This window comes from Anser cygnoides, chromosome 11, assembly GCF_040182565.1.
Source record: "Anser cygnoides isolate HZ-2024a breed goose chromosome 11, Taihu_goose_T2T_genome, whole genome shotgun sequence".
NCBI classification, from domain to species: domain Eukaryota; kingdom Metazoa; phylum Chordata; class Aves; order Anseriformes; family Anatidae; genus Anser; species Anser cygnoides.
In genome coordinates this window covers 11,551,386-11,572,323 of record NC_089883.1, presented here as the reverse complement: position 1 = coordinate 11,572,323, position 20,938 = coordinate 11,551,386, and the positions used below count along the sequence as shown (strand labels likewise).

Genomic DNA, 20,938 nt, shown 5'->3' with positions numbered 1-20,938 from the left:
TTCCAAAGCGAGTTCAGGGCATACCGCTGACGCCACTCGGCTCCCAGGGGAGGACCTCGCTTCCGCCAGGGCAGGGAAGATGACTCCACAAAACCCCTCCTTACAGGCGCTCTCGGGAAGCTGGTACACAGACAGGTTTTGGATCTGTTGTACTTTACCTCATTATTCTTTTATTGCCAGTTAGCAGCACAAAGCTCTGGATAACACTGGAAAAACACGCGCTTATCTTTAGGCTTGAGGCTTCTACAGCCTTACAAATTAAAGCATGGGAGCAATAGCAAAATTCGGGCCCAATGGATGTACCCCACTCCCAAGTCTTCACACCATCCATCCAGCACTGCAAAAGGGTAGAAAGGCTCCCAGAGGCACTAGGAGGGAGCAAAACCTCAAGGGCAAACACACCACTCCAGCGCTTGCATCAAGTTTGAACAAGGAGAAATTTGACTGGTCACGTGCAGAATTTGTAGCTCCACAGAAACAAGTGCTTAATTTGAAAAATCACCCATCAGACCTGGATCGACATTCATTTAGGTCAGCAGATTTTTAACCAGAGAGCTCCACACCCACATGGAAAAACACGGCTTCTGTAGGCCACTGCTGGCGCGCAGGAGACTTTTCAGGAGACCTCAATGCTGTTGGACAGTTTGGGCATAAAAACCTGAAACATTTCTATTCCAAGTCAAACGTATAAGTGTTCAAAAGCTTTGTCTGGAGAAAGGCTCGCCTTCCCTACTGGAAGACATCATTTCTCTTCACAAGAGCGAGCAATCCGCAGGTACACACCGCGCTCCTGGTCTTTGCCTCGTGGCCCTGTATTACACTCTCCTCTCACACAGGCCTTTAGCCAGAGCATTAAAAGAAAACCTGGGACACTTCAAACAGCAGAGACAAACCCCAGATGTTAAGTTTCAGAACCTGGAAACGTACGGAGGTTTCTGAAGCCTCCACAGGTACGAAGGTCCGGCAGCGGCTGGGGGAAGGCTCGCGGAAGGAGAGCCCAGGAGCGGGGAAAGAAGAGGGCAAGCACGCGTAACGCCTCCACGCACCCCTCCGGCCCCCGCTGCGCTTAGCTCTGGGCCTTCCCACCTCAGTCTGGCCTTTTGGCTATTCAGCACAGCCTCCTCGCAGGCATAAAATCCACTGCATAGATTAAATAAGCAGCATTGTGTGCCAGCTATCAGTGAATAATTAGCAAATGCTGCTTATTTATCAGGAGATATTAAAACCTATGCCTAGCGGACATAAAAGCAGAAAAGACTCAAGCCGCACATTAAGGCTGTCTGCCTGCAGAATGTGGAAAGTAGCTGTGTCAAGAAGAAAAATCTTACCTTGTCAGGTATTCTCCTGTCTTTTCACTAGAAATAAATACTTGCATTCAACACCTGGAGAAGAGCTGGGCACGCAGCTCTCAGCCTTAACCACTACACTTGAAGCAAAGCCCCTGTGTGGATTCAGTAATTTGCAAATTCCTCTCTGAATACGCCCCAAAGCTGACATCTACATTTATTCTGCTCAACTGGAGAATAAAAAGTCAGCTTTTATTCTGGCACTGTACTTGGGCAGTGCTCAGAACAGTATTTATCGTCTGACACCTGGGTAAAAACAAGTTTAAAAAAAAACACACTGCTGCTTGCAAAGCCTTGCAAATACCATTCAACTTCTCTCTCTCGATTCCCTCAAGTCTCATGAGTAGCCCACACATTTCAAATGTAGCAGAGTACAGCAAGCAGGTCTCGATCTCAATTTTCCCTTTACAAAAGCAGAACAGCAACCAAAACTTGGCGTTACGCTGCAGCATGCCAAACTGCAATCTCTGCACACACAAGCTGCAGACAACTGCTGAAACCTGCACGTACTTCTAATAGCCTGCGTAGCAGGAAGCCTACATTTTGTTAGCAGCAAAGTGCTGAGGACTTCAAATCTGATGCCAATGGCCTGCATGATGAAAGGGAACAGAACAGTGCCATGAATAAGTCAAGGAGACCATAAAATTCAGAGAAAACACGCAGACAAGTTCAGATAGCCCTGCTTACAGCACGTGAACGTCATGAAAGGAAATTCTTTAAATCTTGAATCATTCAGAGCAGCGCCCTGCTTACTCTAAATTTCATTAAGTGAAGTTTTCACTGCCTATACTTACTTGAGGTGTTCCCGACAGGCAGCTAGACCACACATTTCCAGTGGCAATGAATCATTTGGTATTAGGTGGCTCAGTGACACCTCAGCCTGAGTGGACAAAGATGTTACAGCCTCACGGAAGATGTTCACAAAAATAATTGTGTTTTATCCTTCAGACACCAGCCTCTGCTCCCGAAACCTTGACCTGCTTAACACAGCCTCCAAAGCTGGAAAAATCAAATGGGCAAAGCCCACCCAAGCAGTATTTCACTTCTCGCTTCCAGATGACTTAACCTTTCCCCCAGACAACTGCAGAAGCTGTGCAAGAAACAGGAGTCTGAAAGATGTGTGTGGCTCCAGGAGAAACAAGCACGCACCCGAACACAAAACATCCACTTTTCACTCACACAGAGGCTGCTATGGAGACAGTTAGCTTGACAGCCCTATTCTGATGACAAAAATATACCAGAGTGATAGGTGAGAAGTTAGAACAGGGCTGCCCTCCTTGCCTATAAGGACCCAAATCAACCACAGAGCAGAGAACGAGCCTCCTGTTTGGCTTCCCTGAAGCAGGAGCAGAGGGCCACCAACCAAACCACACCGATTAACGGTCTGAGCGCGAGGCGAGCTCAGAGAAAAGGACTGAAATAGAACACACACCTTGACCAAACACGACGTATATATAGCCAGTTATATTTAGAAGTGGGATTTTGAACTTTCGTTATCTTATCAAAGCAGGCATTAAGGAACACTCTGACCACAGTTGGTCTGAAGTGCCTCCACTCACCTGGCACCTTCCTCTGAAGCACCCAGTACCCAGATCACGCTGTGTGTTACCATTAACCACGTACGTTACCGTGCACATTGCTCAGACTTTGGATTTCCCTCCCCTAGGATCCCTTTCCAGGTTACACAGCCTATACTCTCCTGAAGTTGACAACATCCATACAAGGAGTATTTCCACTCCCCAGTCCCTCCTAGAAAGGGTTGGAAATCCCTCTGAAGTCTAAAAGAAGTCATGTCAAACGGGATTTGTCTTATTACACAAGTTCACACTCCTAGATTTCAATCCCAGCCTAGAACATGCAAGCACATATCTAAAGAAAAATTAAGAATCTCATCTAGTCCAAGTTTTCTTGCAAGATGCCTTTGATTGACACCTGATGATGAGATACTTCAGTTCTTCATGCACTTTTGAAGAAAAGTGTAATCAAGCTGTTAGAGCACCTACCTCTCCTAGCTGTGATGATTTGCTCAACGTTCCCCCACTTCATACGCTGCTTCACCAAGTCATTAACACTCCTAACATTCTGCAGCATAGCTGCCCGCTCAGCTGATACTCCTCCTGCAGCACAAGCCAGTAACGTACAAGCTGCTATTTGGGGTCTGCTCTCCCTACCTGACAGGCTCAGGCCATGACCATGGCAGAGCACAAAGCTTGTCACGTACTTGGGTGACACCTTCCAGAAGAAGACCACGAGTCTCCATTCATCAGCACTTGTGCTGCTCCTCAAGAGCTTCGTTCCAGCAGACTTTAGGTTCTCCACAGCTTCTCGTTATCTCTCCTGGTTCTCCTCCTCCACTTGTTGTCTCCTTCTAGTGGAGGCCAACAACACAGTTAACAACTACTAGCCAGCCAGATGGCTTTATTAAGTGCCTATCAGGTTGGAAACTTGTGATACTTCCCTCAATTAAACTCACATAGTTGTGGCTAATGGTAGTTAAAAAAAAAAATCATGTGAGAATATTAAGAGCCTACAAAAATAAATGCGTAATACACTCTAGAAACTGGGGAGATGCCTGCAATATGGAACTCACACAAAGACGCAACACAATCTTTGAAGACGACTCAAAGCGTGCTCCCCACAAAACGCAGCAAACCCAAGCGCTGCAGCAACCCCGAGCAGAACTCCTGCTGGTTTCTCTTATCAGCCTGCTTGTGAAGGAGTCTGCCTCATTACAATAACAGGAGAAAAACAACCCAACCATACCCGGAGAGTTTTGTGCCAGGTTAGAGGCAGAGCAGCTCACAAACAGGTTTGACGAGCACCAGAAGCAGTGCATGGGAACGGCAGGACCCAAACCTCCACTTCTGGGCACAGCACTGGGAGCCGCAGCCTTCAGGAGCTTTCTGCTCCACCGCTGCACGCTTCAGTCCCAAGCGAGGATTAAGCTCCGCGGGGTTAGTGTCTAGGCGCAAAGCTACATCGACAGCTCCTCAAACGTGCTGAAAAGACCCCAGGCACGTTCTCACTGGTAAGCGCACGCTTTGACAGCCCAGTTTCTGATTGGAAGTAGATTTTCAGCAGGCGTGGATCAGGAAGCCGAGAAACCACAAGAGCAATCCCCAGCTGGGCAGCCACGCCACGAGCACCAGCCAAACAGCACTGGTGAAGTGTTGTGATCATCGCTGTGGGGACCTTATGTAATTCGTATGACACAGAGCAGGACATTAGGAGGTGCATGCCTTGCTGGTTATTGTGACGACCCAGTTCTGGGCTATTAGCCCATCACCGCCTGCGAAGGAACGCCTGATTGTCTGCTGCTCACAATCCCACACTAGGCGAGCTGAAGAGAAGCATTATGATCACCTCCTCCCACTCGCTGCACAAAAGAGGTGGAATCTAAAGAATCTTCCCTTTTAAAGTGACCGAGAACTTCTTGTTCAATCACCTAATTTGTCCCTTTCTAAAATTTCTCCAGTTTCAGTTTCTACCCATCCCACCTTGAAATGCCTTTACACATAAACCACAGTATGCTGTACGAAATCTCCTCTGCTTATGCACAGACGGGAGAGCTGCAGCTATGTACGGCATGCTGAGAAGCACCTCGAGAGCTCCCCTCTTCTAGGTATCCATAAGCCATCCTCCCGAGCTCTTCGCAAGTATTTTCTCCCCGATATTTCCAAAGAAGGGGGTTCATGAAGCAGGAATAGTTGAACACAACAAGAAATCCTCTGCTGGTGTTCTGTCCCTCCACGACAGCGCGGAGCAGTGAGCTCAGCCAGCTCCTGCAGCAGATCACAGATGCTGGCACGGACATGCCTGCCCCGTCCTACCAGCGTTCATCTTGTGGACCGCGGGTTTCTCTGACCACTTTTTGAACACATCTAAGCCGGCAGCCTCCACAGACTCCTAGAACAGTGAGATCCAGAGCTTTGTTGCCTGCTCTTCAAAGAAATGCTTCCAAACTGTAGAGGCTCAGGCATTTCAGACGCTCCACTGCCTCCAGCTGCCCTTCTCTGTGTTTCCCACTGAAGATGCAACAGGCAGAAACGCACAACGCAATACGTTTACACAGACATTCACGCACTGAAATTCCTTCAGCGTTACTCAATGACCGTAGTACTTAATCAGATTAAGATTTCATCCCTCCAAAAAATTAAAACAACAACACATACTACCTGTAGCAAGAGACCAGCATGCCAACAACAACCCAGTCAAGGGCAGAGAGAATAGATAAATCCTGTCAGCCCCAAACAGCAAGCCGTGCCCTTGCTAAGGGCTTTGCCCACTCACCTGCAAAGAGTTTCCTTCACAAGCCAAAAAACCACACCACTCACTGCACTCCTGCACACAATGAAGCACAGCAGACACTCGAAAATCCTGTTCTACTTCCCAGCACCAGCTTCTCCCATTCAGCTGGCAGCGTGCTACCATCTGCAGAGAAGTGTGGCATTTTTCAGGGACGGCAGAAGAGCTCCAGAAACCCCATTATACATTAAGGTAACCTCCTTATTACACTCGTAGGACGAGTTATGAATTTAATTAGAATCAGCTGTAACAAAAAGCTGTTAAGGTGAACACAGAGGATCAGGCAGACAGCACACAGAGCTGGGCAGCTCTGGCACGTGCTGTGCCGTGTGGATTTACCTCCTTGTGCAAAGCGAGACCATCTCACACCCTGACAACTTCTCCCAGAAGCTGGAATAATGCACTGCTTTGTACAGATGAATTTAACCTCACCCTGAATGCAAATATTACCATTCACAGGCTTCGGAAATCGCACCCATATGAAGACACTTTGATTCAACTTCCACTTCCCATCCCTAATCTTCAGCATAGCTGTCAATTGGAAGTGTTCATTACCAAGTAATCCCCACTACACACCACGTCATCCCTGTCCTCTTTGAAGCCTTAATACCCATCGGTGAGGATCACTTTGTACCAGCAGATCACTTGTAGGCCTTCTGAACCGCATCCAGACACGGAATTACTGCCAGCAGCAGCACTGCAAGCAGCAGCCGATTATCCAACACAAAAAGCTTTTCAGCGTCACTGATCCCCAAAGCTCTGTCCACCACAGAAATTCGGCCTTTACATTCTGATTTAGGCATCTATAGATGAGTGGAAAAAGTCCTTGTTGTTACAAGGTCATACCTAGCTTGCGAGAAGACTAAATTTAGCCACCTGTGCCTCAGGCAATTCTACTAGTTCTGGGAAGAAAGGGTACTGGTGTTGAGCAGGGGTCCAAGGGTAAATTCCCCGGAAGACGTGACTCCATTTAATTGCAGATGATCTCAAAGCTATTAGCAGGGAGCCCAATCGCAATTCATCGAAAGAGGAGACATTTAAATACTGCACAGAACTAGCATCAGGACGCCGCCGCTCCGTTTTAAGGTAGGTTTGTTCAAGTGGCGTAAACTATTACTACGTTCAGTTTTAGATTTGGTAAGAGAGGAGTTCAAGAAGGTTTAACAGATGGGGTTTCAGCACAAATGTATTTTAGAACACCTCCTTAGCAAGCATATTTCCGACTCTAACACGCCGTGCACTACAAGCGTAACGCCATGGAAGAGCTGATCAACACAGGGATTTCTCCAAGCTTTTGTAAATGTTACCAGAGACTGACTGAACAGTTTGCGAAGACAAGCTCCAGTTTACCAAAAGGTGTCACAGCAAACAGCTTTGTGACACATTTACTAATTTCCCAAGCCAGAAAGACGGGGATGACTCAGATTCTCCAGCAGCAGCACTAGCTGTGTTGGGTCTTCGGATCAGTATCAGCAGCAAGCCCACGGAAGCATCACAGCGCTCAAGCGAGGTTCGAAGTCCAGGATCACTGCAAGCGTTCGAGAGAACCTACACTCAAAATGGAAGTTAGAGAATTTGGTATGAAGACTTCACTGAGGAATACAACTACGCCGTCTGTCTCAGCCCTGACGACTTCACAGACCCTGAAGAACCTACTTTGGTGCAAAACACTTGAACAGGAGCATTAGTTCAATCACACTTAATAGAACAAAATTAGGATTACTGAGATCACTGCCCCAAATCAACAAGAGCATAAGGTTTCTCGTGCTGGATGTTGAGCACGCAGGGTCCAGCTAGACACCCGTAAGTCACGCTCCATTCCCTTGAGTCTTCGAAAACAGGAGGCTGCCTGAACATCCGACCTTCACCCCTGCAGCTCCTTGCACCTGAGCCCACCACTGCAGCACCCCCAGCCAGGAGGGATCCCCAGAGCCTGCCGTAGATCGCGTTGTCTCCTTGCTGTCGAAGCTCTGTTTTCTGCAGAGACCCGAAAGAACAGAACAAGTGGTTCCAGCACACCACGCCCCAAACCATAGATCTCGACAAGCGAAGGCACTCTGGCACACACAGTAACTGCTAACACAAGCGATAAAAAAACACCGAGTACCAGTGCTGTAGCCAGTAAGTCCAGACAAAAACAAAGGGCTGCGTAGTGGTTTGGAGCCTAATACCAGCTTTGAATCTCAACCACTGAATAACATAAATTTCAGCACAGACACTCTGCAGGAGCTCTGATTTACCAGCACTGGTGTTGCATCTATCACCAGTAAAACTGAAGCTTTAGCGTTGCCAACACTGCACAGAGCTTTTTCAGGATTAGAAACCTGTCAAAACCTCTCCAAATAGAGGACAGCTGGGAAGCAATATCAGATGCCTGAGTGGCTGCAGGCCTGATCTCGGCCCCAGGATGATGACCCAGAGAACCTGAGGACCCCCAAACCATCGGACCTGGCACCGATGCTCCGGAGCTCACTAAGCCAGCCAAGGTAATCCACACCCAGCAAGGTGAACGTGTAAACAGGCAGCAAGCACTTTCTGGCACGGGGAAGAACCGCACTGCCTGGTGGAAGCACACGGAGCATTTTGGAATTTCCTCCCAAAGCATCCAAGGAGTTGCTTAATGCAAGCGCTGCCGCAGTCCCTCCCTCCCACGGCAAAGCAGCGCGGTGCTACCTGGTGCTTCAGCCCTGCCAAAAGCGCTCTGCCGCGGAGCAACAGCAGGAGCCAGCCTCCATCAGCCTCCCGAAGGTGAGACCTTTGAAGTCTAACACACTTGAAAAGAGACAACTACAAAGTGTGCGGTCTCTGCCTCATTAAAGTAAGATGTTACAGGTTAATAAGTTTCATTTGTTCGCTCAAACTTGTTCTCTTAAGATCTAGGAAATAAAACGAAGCTGTAGAAGTCAGCCTTGTGCATTACAAGAACAGTTAGAAGGTACCTAAGGACAGCCAGAGTAGCTAAAGCAGGGTTGCTGCAGGACTTGGAATTAAGCAACTTGCACCAAATTTCAGAGAAGCTGAATTGTTTCATTACACTTGCCAGAACTATGACTGTCAATGGAACAACTTTATAAGCCACATTTTACAGGACTTCCCCTCATTTTTATATTTTTTAATAGACCTAAATAAACAGAAGTCAAACCTACAAGGAATTCTGACTGACAAGGAATGAAGACTTGAAAACCCAGCAAGACAGACGCTGAGACTGCTACACATCAGAAACTCGCTGAAAAAACACTGTCAAAGATTAGTAACTCGATTCCTATTCCTCTCCTTGCCATGAGCAAGACTAGACATATGCAAACAAATTGCCTGTAGTGTTTTTTCCTGTAGTGTTCTCTATTAATGTGAAAGGGAAAAAAAAGGCTGCATATGAATGCACCCTCTGATTTGTAACTCAGTGAATGTGCAAAGGAACAGTTTGTTTGTTATTTCTGCAAACAGGACGTTACCCTCATTACAGGTGTAACAAAGGCAAGTATTTGAGAAGAAGCTCATGCAGTTTTCAACCTCATAAGCAGGCAAGATTTACTGCCACCTAAGACAATTTAAATTATGAATTGAGCTCCGCAGCAAATTGCTAAGATAGAAGTTACCATATTCTGCAACATAAAACGAATAGCTTTGAGAAATACATGCTTCAAGCAGGTTGGCTTCACAGAGTTTAAGTACATTTCTCCTACAACTTCCTTAACCGAACTTTGGCACTAAAATAGTGATTTCTCATGAACTGGGAAAAATAGGAGTTGTTCTGCAGACTACTGCTATTCCAGATATTTCTCAGCTTTATCACAAGCCACAGACTTGTCAGGACTCATCAATATACATTAAAACACACGTAGGGGACAACAACTACTCAAGATATTAATAAATTCTGTGGCCTTCTGTAATGTACCATGTGCTATATGGCCAACTCACCTTAGAAGACTACAGAAACATGACAGCTTCAGAAAAATGACTGCAGATTCAGGACTGCGAAGAAAACTTCACTTTATAAACAGCTGCAATTTTGCCAGCCTAAAGGAATGTCATAATACAATCATAAGGGAGAAAAAGAGGAGCAGGAAAGCAGAGGCAGACAGGAAAACAGTTTCTCCATCTCACAAACGAATACCTCCAATTTCTGCATTAAATGCTAAGAGGAACGCATCCACGCCATTCAATTGTCTTCCACAAAGCACAAACTGTCAGACTAATGTTCTGGGTAGAATTGCTGTCAACTCCTTAGGCTATTAAGTTATTATCCAGAAGAGATTTGCTCACAGACGAGCAAACCAAAACAGAAGATTCAGACAGGTAAGAGACACCCATCCATTTCTCAGAGCGAGCCTCTCTAAATAGATTTTAAAGGAAGAAATAACATATGAAGAGCCAGGAGAAAATGGTGGTGATCTCACCCTGATTAGCAGCGTTTCAGTGCTGGTTTTGTCAACTGCCTTATTTCTATAAGCGGCCTTTCAAAAGGTAGAAGCGTCTGATGAACCAGAAATCTAAGAGACATTTTAGCAAGGCGTTAGAATACCTCCTCCCTCTAAGAGAAAGGTCATGGGGATTTAGTATGAAATATAACAACTAAGGAGGCACAAGTCTGAGATTTTACCTCGCCATAGCATACCCTGCAGCCTGCGCTCTCTACACCACTAGACCCCGAAGCCTCTGGTCTTCTCGGCTCTCTGCAGATCAAGACGACCACGCGATGACCATCATTTCCTCAGTGCCATGAGCCCCGCGTAGCCCCAGGTGGGGGTCTGTCCAGCAGCCGCCTGTTTCTGGAGGAACGCGCTCTTAAATAACGTTGGGAAGGAGCTGCTGGTCGTGGTCCACAGGAGCGAGCGCTGCTGTCATATGAGGAAGGGAAGTTTCTGGGGGCTGAGAATGGGAAGTTGATGACCAAGAGTTCTGTGACAGCATTTTAAAGAACTGCTCCCACACTCAGGCTCCGACTCATTAGGAACCGAGAAGTTTTGGGGAAAATTGGAAGAACGAGAAGTCTGAATTAATCAAAATAGCACCAGGATACTGGCACTCGAAATCAAGATTAAAGACTCCTCTGACACTTCAGCAGAGAGCCAGCAGCTAGAAGAGCACATGTCTGAGGATGATGCAGCTTTTGGGGGAAGAGAAGCTGATTCACAAGAACCTCATCTCCTCAAAAAAATCCTACTGGGATTACGGTTAGTAACACGAAAATCAAAGCTAGAAAAAACAAAAATCAGTATGGTACAAGTGACACGACAGAGTCAGGAACAGAGAGCAATTCAGAGGTATCTGAGCAGCCGCAAACCAGGCAGCCACACCGGGCAAGTCAGAATTGTCCTAAAGAGCAGACTAAATGGACACTGGGCTAATTATATTTTATAAAATGAAGTCATGTCTCAGGAGTAGTTAAGAGTTGTTTTTTTTTTTTTTCCTCCCCTGAAGGAGAGAGAGTACATGAAAGAGGCAGCTGATATATTTCATTAAAAAAAAAGTATACTAAATAACAAGATCCTTCACCAGAGCTCTTCAGGGAACAAAACTACCGTGGAATAAAAGGAAAAATTCTTCACATATATAAGCAACCTGTTTAAGAAAAAAAAATTGGGAAAGAAAAGCATCACTGGTCAGTTCTGTAGCGGAGGGGACTCACCGCAGCACCCTGCTCAACTCTACTGAACTGTGCAAGGGAAGGCAATACCGAGATGACAACATTTGCTACCCTGAATAATTTAACATTATCAGTAAATAAGAGCAATGACTCTAAGGAATTGCAGTAAAACCTCAGGATACGAGTGGGTGATAGAGTCAAAGCACAGCACGCCAGGAACGACGAACTTCAAATATGAAAAGCGACAGAGGGAGCTCAGGCCAACGCCCAGGACCGGGACACCAGGGCTACCGCAGCGTATTCCACAAAAAACAGCAGCACCGCGGCTTTTGATCACTGAGGGACAGGCAGAGGGCCTGTAATTATGAAGACAATAACAGAGAATGAAATACAAATCCACAGCATATGACGTTTTCGAAAGAGACACCAGCTGACGGGATGACCAGCCTCGCACCGAGTGCCATCCATCCCCTTGGCAGGAAGGCTGCAGCGTGGCCGGGAGCGAGGAGAAGAGCGAGAAGAGATGTGGAAAGGAAAGTCTGAGCAGAGCAGCACAGCTCAGACAGGACAAGAGACCGCCAGGATGAAAAGCAGCTTCCTACAATCCCAAACGTTGTGGGGAAAGCGAGGAAGGAATTTGTTCTGAATTTGCTTCTTGTCAGTTTTTTATTATTAACTTTTTATTTATGAAACTTATTAAGTTGACAACCTTGTTCTTGTTTTTTGTCCCTTCCTTGTGTGTAGGCTACAGGCTCAGCATCCAGCTTTGTGCCTCCCTGCGAAAACCACGATGATTCAAAGTGAGTGGGCAGATCTGTGGAAGGGCACTAAATTCAAGTGTTATGACCTCGAAGTTCATGAACTGCTGGAATGAGGAAAAATTAGAGCATTATTTCCCCAGATTAGATCTGCCACGTTTGTGCGCTCCCATCCCCGGGCATCTGCTGCTGGTTCCCAGTTAGCTGGACGCTGGGCCAGATGGATCACCGGTCTCCCCTGGAAGCCCTTTTTCGGGCATCATACAGGACTCCATCTCTTAACCTGAGGACATGCAGTAACCAGTTGTTTCACAAGAGCTGGAATTCAGTTTAAAAGATATCCACCACAAAAAAAGGGTAAATTAGCCTAGGTAGGCAGCAACTAGCCATGGACAAGGCTGCCCTCAGCCAGCTAACAATTCCCCTCGCAGTGCTGTTCTCCAGCCCTGGCTGCTAGATCAGTCTTACCTGAATACTTTGCAACAGTGACTTTGGCACAAAAAGTTGAATTGTTGGCAATACAGAGAGCTGGAACAGCATAAAGCCTCCTACGGAAGAGAAATATAGATGGGACAGGACGGAACAAGGTAAGGCCAGGTGCTTCAGGCTTTGCAAAAAGCTGGACTAGCAACTGGAAGCTCTTTAATCCAAGGGAAAGAGACACGGGATATACGCTTTCTGCTGTGACCTGAGAGCCACCGACCTGAATGAGTGGTGAGAGACACTGGCACAAAGGAATGATCCGTGACACCGCGCGGCATCCCCGTGAGACCTGCCCCCGCACCGCACGCCCTGCTCTGGCCAGTCACGTTCAGGGATTAGTTTAAAGAAACACGCGTGGAGCAGAGATCTGCAGATAATCTGGAAAAAAGCAACTAGGAGGCTGGGGCAGGTGGCTTGGAAATAAGAAGCCAAGAGCAGAGCACTCTTGGAAAAGTGCTGGAGGAAAGGAGAGATGTTTTCAAAAAGGCAACGCTGGTGCAAAGACAGGGGCACATACCGCCTGGAAATAAGTTTGCCGTAAGAATCCGAAGCGAGTTCTCCACCGTCATGGCCAGAGGAGAGCAGAAGAGTTTTCCCATGCAGAACAACACAGCAGGAAACCCAGACTGGCCTAAACCAGGGCGGGCTTTAGGTAAGCGACTGAAAACACTCTGCTAGGGGGACTCCCAGAGCAAGCTCTCCGCAGGGCTGCGCCTCGTCTTCGCAACCCAACAGCTCTTCCAAAAAAAGAGCAACAAGGAAAAGGCACCAGCTGGGCGCTTTGCTGAGTCCAGAAAAAGCAATTTCAGGGCAAGCAGCATTTGAAGAAACACTTGTACCTAAACAGAGCACAGCTACGTATGCAAGACGCGAGTGTACGGCACCGATTTTGTCACCTGAGGGTCTAATGTTTCATTAGAGTCAGCGCGCTTTTTGCCAAAAGGTTTCTGTGCCACCTGTCCTGGGGTACCACCACGCCGGTAGCAGCAACTTCAGCACCGAGAGCAGATTTTCCTGGCGGTTCCTCACTGGTATCCTCCAAGTTCTCTAAGCACGCCTTTCTTTTTAAACCTCGCTGAAGCGGAATTCCCTTTTGCCGAACGCCCCGACGGTTACACTGGGGATCCTGACAGCCGCACCTCACCGGCGGTCACCGAGATTCCCCACCGGCAGCACCTCCGGCAGCTCCCCAGGCCTGCCCACGGCGAAGACCTCCGCGCGTCCGCGCACGACGAGAGGAGCCCGCAGGGTAAGAGCAGAGCCCCGCCGCCAGCAGCGCTTCCCCGCGCAGGCAGCGCCTCCAGAACCTGGGCAGCGAGGGGCCGCTCCCCGGCCTCCAGAGCCGTGAGGCGGCGACCCCCCGGCCGCCGGGGCTCAAAGGCGCTCTTTGTGCCTTCGGGACGCGGCCGGGGCAGAGCGCTGCTAACGTCTGGCACGGGCTCGGGAGGGAACAAAGCTTCCCCTTCTCCGCTCGCCCACCGCCGCGGCCAGCGGGATGCCGGCCGGGGGGCGCAGCGCGCGGCCCGGCCCCGGCCCCGGCCCCAGCCCGGGGGGGGCTCTGCGGGCGCGGATCGCGGCCGGCAGCCGGGCAGCGGCACAGCCGCTCCCACCCGCGCCGGGTCACGGGTAAAGGAGAGGACCGGGGCCGGGCTCAGCCCCGCGGCTCCGCTGCGCCCGGGCCGCTCGGGGACCGGCGGCGAGCCCCGGGGCAGGGCCGGTGGGAGGGGGGGTGCGGGGGCAGCGGGCGAGGCCGGGCCGGGCCCTGCTGGCTGCGGGCACCGCGCCCCCGAGCCCCGGCCCCGGCGCGCACAAAGGAGCCGGCGGAACGCGGGGCGGAACGCGGGGCGAGCCCGGGCCGCCCAGCCCCGGCCACCCCCTGCCCGCCCGCAGCCCCCCGGCGGCGGGGAGCCGAGCGGAGCGCCGGGGAACCCCCCCCCGGCCCCCGGGCCCTACCTGGCGGCGGCAGCGGCGGCGCGGGGCTGGGCTGGGCTGGGCCGGGCCGGGCCCGCCGCTGCTCCTCCCTCCGCCGCGCTCGCCGGGGCGGGCGCTGACCCGGAAACGGCCGGCGCGGCCCGGCCCCCCCGGCGGGCACCGCCCTATGGCAGGGAAGCGGCGGGGCCGCCCGGCTCCGCTTCCGGGCCGCGGGGGCGGCGGGCCCGGCCTGGCGACGGCGTGCGGTTGCCATGCGGAAGCGGGCGGCGGGGCCCGGCCGGCAGCGGGGGGGGGGAACAAGGGACGGGGAGGGGGCGAAACAAGCGGCCCCCGCGTCTGCCCGGCTCCGTGCGGGCACGCGGGGCTCGATCGGGCTCCCGCAGCACCTGGCGGAGCACCCCCGTGACGCCCGGCCCCGGGAGCCCTGCTGTTGTGGGGTGATTTGGGAGAAGAGCTGGGAGCAGGGGGAGAGAACGAGGGTAAAAGGGCTGAAAAGCGGCTCCCCTCGTGCGCCCAGCGCCAGGGTGGCAGCGGGAGGCCGGCGGGAGGCCGGCTCTCGTCCTGCCCTGGCGGTAACCGGTAACCGGCCCATCCAGAGCAGGACGCGCGGTCCCCCAGGCCTCACGTTTACATAAATCCATAGGAACCGTGCGAGGCAGGGCGCTTTGTGCAGCCCCTTTGCCGTCTGAACCCGCAGCCGCAGTTTCGGCAGCGGGGAGGCCTCGTTCCCGGGAGGAGGCAGGGAAGGCCAGCGGTGGGGCGCAGACACCAGGCACGCCGTGGCACAGCCCGCTAACAGCCGTGTTCCCCTAGGGAATCACAAAACCGCCTGCGAACGCGGGCTGCAGGCAGCTTGGCCCCAACAGCCGTGGCCCTACAGCCGCAGGGTCACACGGCAGCTGGCGGCCCCTTCCCCTCCTCCCCATCTGCCTCCTTGCCGTGGGGACGTCAGCTCCCACACCCAGCGGCCTCCTCCCCGTGCGGCCTCCTTCCAGAGGCAGAAGGTGCTTCCAGCCCGGCCCACGTCGATCACAAAGCGCCATCTGCTCCGTCCCGCTCCCGGCACGAGGGCTCCCTGGCTGTGCTGCCCAAACAAAGACAATTTTGCAGCGTAGGACCTCAAGTTCAATGCGTTACGCCCTTTTCCTTACCTTCTAAACGTCACCCTTTCCTTTTCTCAGCACCGTTTGTGCTTTTTGCAGATGCTTTTGGAGCATCCAGGAGCTCCTCCAGAAGCACGCAGGCCCTCTGCCCAGCAGCTAACCCCACCAGCATCTCCCCATCTCCACGCTGCCCTCCCTGCTCTTTCCCCTGCCTCCCTCCGAGCCCTCTTCCCCTTCCGTCCCCACATCGCCGCATCCCCAGGAGCGGCAGTGCAGAGGGAGAAGAGGAATTTGGGCCACCCCAGTGGTGACCAACCCTCTTCCTTGCTTTCTGCAGGCACAGGTTGGTTTGATGGCCCAAAACCCACCAAGGGGGTGGGACCAGCAATGAGATGAGATGATGGTGGGACCACCCAGGGGATGAGGCTGGGCCAACACTACCCCGAGAAGGTCCCGGTGCTCCTTCTAACCAGGGCTGGGGCACCTGGACCTGTCACACGTGGGTGGGCATCCCAGTGGGGGCCCCTCAGGGCAGCTCAGCACTCATCCATGCTCTCTTGGCTGTGACGTTCTCAAGATCAGGGCTCAGAAAACCAAGCCAGACTCTCTGGAGAACACTCCCCACGTCAGAGATGAGAGCAGGTCTGGTGGGGGAGCAGGCTCCCTCCCGTGCCGGGTTTGGGAAACCCGCAGCAATTTAGGCAGCAAAATGGGAGATTTTGGTGACACTGTTACCTGTTGTGAAATGCCGAGTCTCAGGAAACAATCAGCAGCTCCAGTCCCACATCCCGCTGCTTACATGTTCCGCACGTATCACCTACACAGATGCCCCTTTCCTACGTGCCATCAAATCTCTTCACAGCACGGACACTTTTTGGTACAGAAAAGGGCAAAATGTGTGCTGCCCTAACCACTGGCACGGCCCAGTACCTGATAGCTGGAGATGCTGCTGACATCTATTGTCAGTGCGGGGTATTTCTTTTTTGTTTTCTTTGTGGATGTTCATACGTGTGTTAATGAGTTGAGATTAATAAATCAGCCAGTGCTGGGACACAGTAATTGGTTTTACATTTGCTGGCATTTCCCTGCTTGCCCCTATTTTGTTAACTAAATCTTAGAACCTCCTTACGCAGGGCACTCAAGACCACTGGATTTTAGCTGGTTTTGTGTTTTCCTCCTCCCCGCTCCCCCCCCCCCATTAAAAAAGTAGCAGCGTTCATCTGGATTTAAACAAGAGAGTATTGCTATCAAGTAATCCTTTAAACTTACAACAATTGAGAAGTGGCGTCAGGAACCTGAAACTCCAAAGTGAATACTACCTCACAGTAATCGTAGCAATAATAACACTCAATTTGCAGCTGACGGATTTTCCTAAGAAGTTCTCTAGAAAACAGTGTTTGCCCCAAAGTGCTGGAAGTCCCACAGCATGGGGGAATCTCTGTCATGTGGTGCAGTCACACAAAGCACAGGCACACAGCCAGTTTATCCTCGTCTTGAATTTGTTTTCAACACCATACTATTTCAGCTCTTCAGTGACCTGTGTGTCAGAGCAACCCAGAGGCTGTGCTACTCTTCCCCTGGGACAAACATTAGAACAACACAGTTGGTTTTTAATTCAACCTCACCTTTAACCTCTAGCAAGCCAAACAGCTTGTGAGGGGTGGGAAGGATCCTCTTTCCTCTCAGCAGGGAGAGGACAGGGCTCCTCGCACCAGCACACTGCCGTATCCCACTCTAATTAAGTCACATCCTCTTTTGAGCTCAGAACTTTTTGCAGTAATTTATTTTCCTTTAAAATGCATGAGTACTTGGTGTCTCCCTCCGGTGAAGTGTTCTGAGGCTCTGGCCCCATCCCCAAGCCCATCTTTTCACCCCGCTGCTCCCTGGGACGTGCACACACTGTGTTTGTGTACCGGGGTGCGGTACAAGATGTTAGCAAGTGACAACTCCCCTTACACCTCAACTTTTTTTTGTCCCATTCCAAATCCAGATTTCCCCTATTCTGAAAAAGAGGTTGTCATTAACAATTTCTAATTCAATAAAGACATGACAGATGGACTTTCAGAATGCTTCTGTGTATTAGAAAATCAGAGATCTGTGTTTTAAAAACAGAAACAGCATGATCATGCAAGTCTCAGACAAGCGAAAAGCAATTAAAAGATAAGTGCAGGAGTCACTGAGGAAGTCAAGGAACCAAGGTAAAAATTAAAGCAGTGACTCATTCTGAATGCTAAGCTTCAAAAACATATATTAATTTCACAATAATTTTACCGCAATTTTCTTGTGCTCTGTAAAACTTACACTTTTGGTTCTGTTCAACAGCTGGACATAAGCCATAACAACTCTTAAGTTTAGTAACAAATGTAAACAACAAATTTTTAAAAAACTATATACACAGACAGAGGGCGTGATGTGTTATGGAAGTCGGGGTCAGATCACGCCTGCTCTTCTTCAGAGGACGTGCCATCTTCTGCAGGGTCCGGTGGCAGGGGGCGAGCTCTGTAAGAAGTGTTAGCAATGCAAGAGTTAGCAGGACTTGACCGGCAGCTGCTTGCAAGGCTCCAATAATGATAAAAAAAGTTGCAGAATTGAGTAAGCACAGCTCCTGCTTCTTCCAGAACACCTTGGGAGGATGTACATTGTTTTAGAAGGGGACTGAGTGTTCTCTATAGTGTTTTCAGCACCCAGTCCTAACTCAGACAAACAAATTGCAAGTGGAAGAAGAGAAAGCTTTGGAGCACTAGAGCACAAGCATCTCTCATTTCTCCAAGAGGTAGGAGGCGATTAAAAGTCTTTCTGTTCATTTGCTTTGCGGGGCCTTCAAGATAATTTGGGAGAGCTTCTTACAGGGCCTCCCTAACAGCTTAGGGTTATCTGTATTTGTGAAACACTCAAGTTCTTTGAGAAGAGAACAGAGATATTGTCTTAAAGAATGTTTCACACCATTACCTCTTTCGTCAGTAGCACTGACTACAAGTTGATCTTTGAAGTGTCAGCTAGGTAGAGCAATTGTTTCAGAAACACAAAACTTGCTGGCAGTCCCCAAAGCTTTTCTGAAACAGGGCTGACAGCTCTGGAGACTCGCACTGTTGCTGCCTTCATGCAAACACAGCCTGTCTGAGCACAGAGAATTTGCCTGAACTACCAATTACCGCACCCATTTTTAGGCACCCCCCCGACATCGTTGGATACCAAAGCTGAGTTTCACCAGAAGAGACTGTTCATAGCGAGACATTATTTCTCCGAGGACACAAAGGTATCGCCCCAGGCGCGGTTCTGCACCTCCCGCAGCTTCACCTCATCGCACACCCGCTCGGCAGGGTCCGGCCGGCTGGGTCAGAGCTCTGCAGGAAGACCGAACCCCGGCCCCGTGCAGGACGCGGGTGGGCACCCACCTCCTCCTGCTGGGGCGGCGTGCCCCTGGCCCCCCTCCCTTCACAGGCCAGAGCGCTGCCGAAGGCCTCCGGTGCTTGCCGCAGCTGGTTGCTGGGCCTCTGGGCCAGGCTGAGCAGCCCCGGCGGGTCCCCAGGCAGGAGGTGGCAGCCAGCTCTCCTCAGGGCTGCCCTTCCACTGAGGCACAGCCTGGGAGCTGAGGCTAAGTGCTGCCCCACAGACGGCCACCCCCAGGCTGGAGCAGCGTTAGGGCACGCTGCCCTCTGTCCCGGCTCCTCGCACTTCTGGCAGCTCAGCTCTGTCCCAGAGGCAGCATCAGCCTCTCCTGCTCTGCGGGCACTTCCCTTCCTCCCCGTCACTTAATTTAAGGGCACAATCACGCTCTCGCAGTTGTTTCGCAGTCTGTGCTTGGCTTGGAGCAATGATGCTATTGTCTCTCTGTGGGAGGTGTCTGACAGGAATCGTTATTTTTTCCAAACGAAAACTTTGTTCCACCATTTTTTTTTGAACAGTGCAAATTTGGATGAACTGACAGAGGAGAAGGAGTGACACTGCTCCCCGCTGCGACCAGCCCTGATGGCTGTGCTCAGCTGCCAGGCAGTGCCGCCAACACCGGCAAGGGAAGTTTGTTCCCATCCAAGGCACTCGCAGATGTGAAAGCCTTAGCTCCAAACAGTTTGCTGTCTGCCTACAGCATTTTTTAAAAGAAGTCAGAGAGCCACCCTGGCTGGGAGCATGGAAAGCCCCACAACGTGTCACATTTTGGTCCAAGACTGCACTTCGTTTCCAACACCAGACTTCAAGTGGTTCCCAGATGCTTGGCGGGCACACAGGGACCGGGGGGGAGAACTGCTCTGCCTGAGGAAGGATGGCTCTTCATTTCATCCCACCACGCGTGGAGCCCAGACACTGGGGGGTGGTTTCAGTGGAAGATTGTGCTCCAACAAGTTCATCGTGGTCTCCCTGATGTGAATCTCCCAGCTGCGCCCTACAGGCGTGGGCAGGCGAGGGCCTCGCTGTGCCGCCTCTGTTACTTGTGTTATGAAGAGACCTCGCTCCCTTTCTGCAATGTGCCCAATGTTTCAGCAGATGTTGGTTGCAAACACACTCCCTCCCTTTCCAACAGTTATTGCTCCCTTATCTAAAAGTGTTTTTATGTTCACGTTAATGCCTCTTTTCCTAATCGGGCTTTTAGTGTCGTCTTTTTTTTCTTTAATGGTGGATTAATTCCCCATTCCCTTCTCTCTCCTGGTGCTGGCGCACACGGAACAGACCCGTGAGCTAAGAACCATGTGTTATCACTCTGTTTTGGGTGTCTTTTTGTTTGCTTTTCAAAAAGCGGACTATGGCACAAGCTGCAGAGGACCACCTGCTGTTTATTGCGTTGCCCAAAGCAGCAAGCCCTTTGAAATGCGCGAATGGAAACATAAACACGTATATACGCGTGTATACATGACAAATAGCTTAACAACCGCTGCCTACTGGCCGACAGACCGATCTCTGTGTAGGGGTGGTTTTAGGGAGCCGGGGGCCGGGAAGGGCCCGGAACGGCAGCGCCGCGGCCGCGTTTCCGAGGGGAGCGCCCGGGCGCGGTGCGGCGCCGCTTCCCGGCCCCCCGCAGAAGATGGCGGCGCCCAGCCCGCTGCTGGCCTGGTGCGTCCAGCACCTGCGCGGCGACTTCGGGCTGGACGTGGGCGAGGAGGTCGTGCGGTGAGCGGCCGCGGGAGCCGGCGGGGCCGTGCGGGCTCCGCTCGGCGCCCTCAACCCTTGCCGAGACCCAGCGGGCCCTCCTGCCGCTGCCAGCTGTCACTCGCGGCGCTTCTGGGTCCTCGGTCCCTGCCCTGGGGTCCCCCTGCTCCCCCTCAGCTCCCCCCCCCTCCGGCCCTTGGTCCCCTTCAGCTTCCTCGGTTTGTCCTTTGGTCCTCCTGGGTTTTCTCCCCGTTTCCCCTCAGCCTCTGCGGGCCAACACAGACGGGAAATATTGTGCCGCGGGTTGTTCTTGGTTTTGGCGTCCCTTGAGATGTGAGGGCA

The 20,938-nt window shown here is 51.2% G+C and overlaps 2 protein-coding genes across 3 annotated transcripts in view; one reads left to right on the top strand and one right to left on the bottom strand.

Moving 5' to 3' along the window:
* The window catches only part of CSNK1G1 (casein kinase 1 gamma 1), a 150,359-nt gene extending 135,827 nt beyond the window's left edge, over positions 1 to 14,532 (bottom strand). Inside the window, exon 1 of the mRNA XM_067003977.1 lies at positions 14,433 to 14,532. The gene's annotated coding sequence lies outside the window, so the exon portion shown is untranslated. The remainder of the gene's footprint in view (positions 1 to 14,432) is intronic.
* A 5,926-nt stretch (positions 14,533 to 20,458) lies between these two features.
* TRIP4 (thyroid hormone receptor interactor 4) overlaps positions 20,459 to 20,938 on the top strand; it is a 32,324-nt gene continuing 31,844 nt past the window's right edge. For both annotated transcript variants that reach the window (XM_013198901.3, XM_048081385.2), the window contains exon 1: positions 20,459 to 20,617. In XM_013198901.3, the coding sequence (XP_013054355.3) occupies positions 20,532 to 20,617 (86 nt within the window). In that variant the 5' untranslated portion in view covers positions 20,459 to 20,531. The remainder of the gene's footprint in view (positions 20,618 to 20,938) is intronic.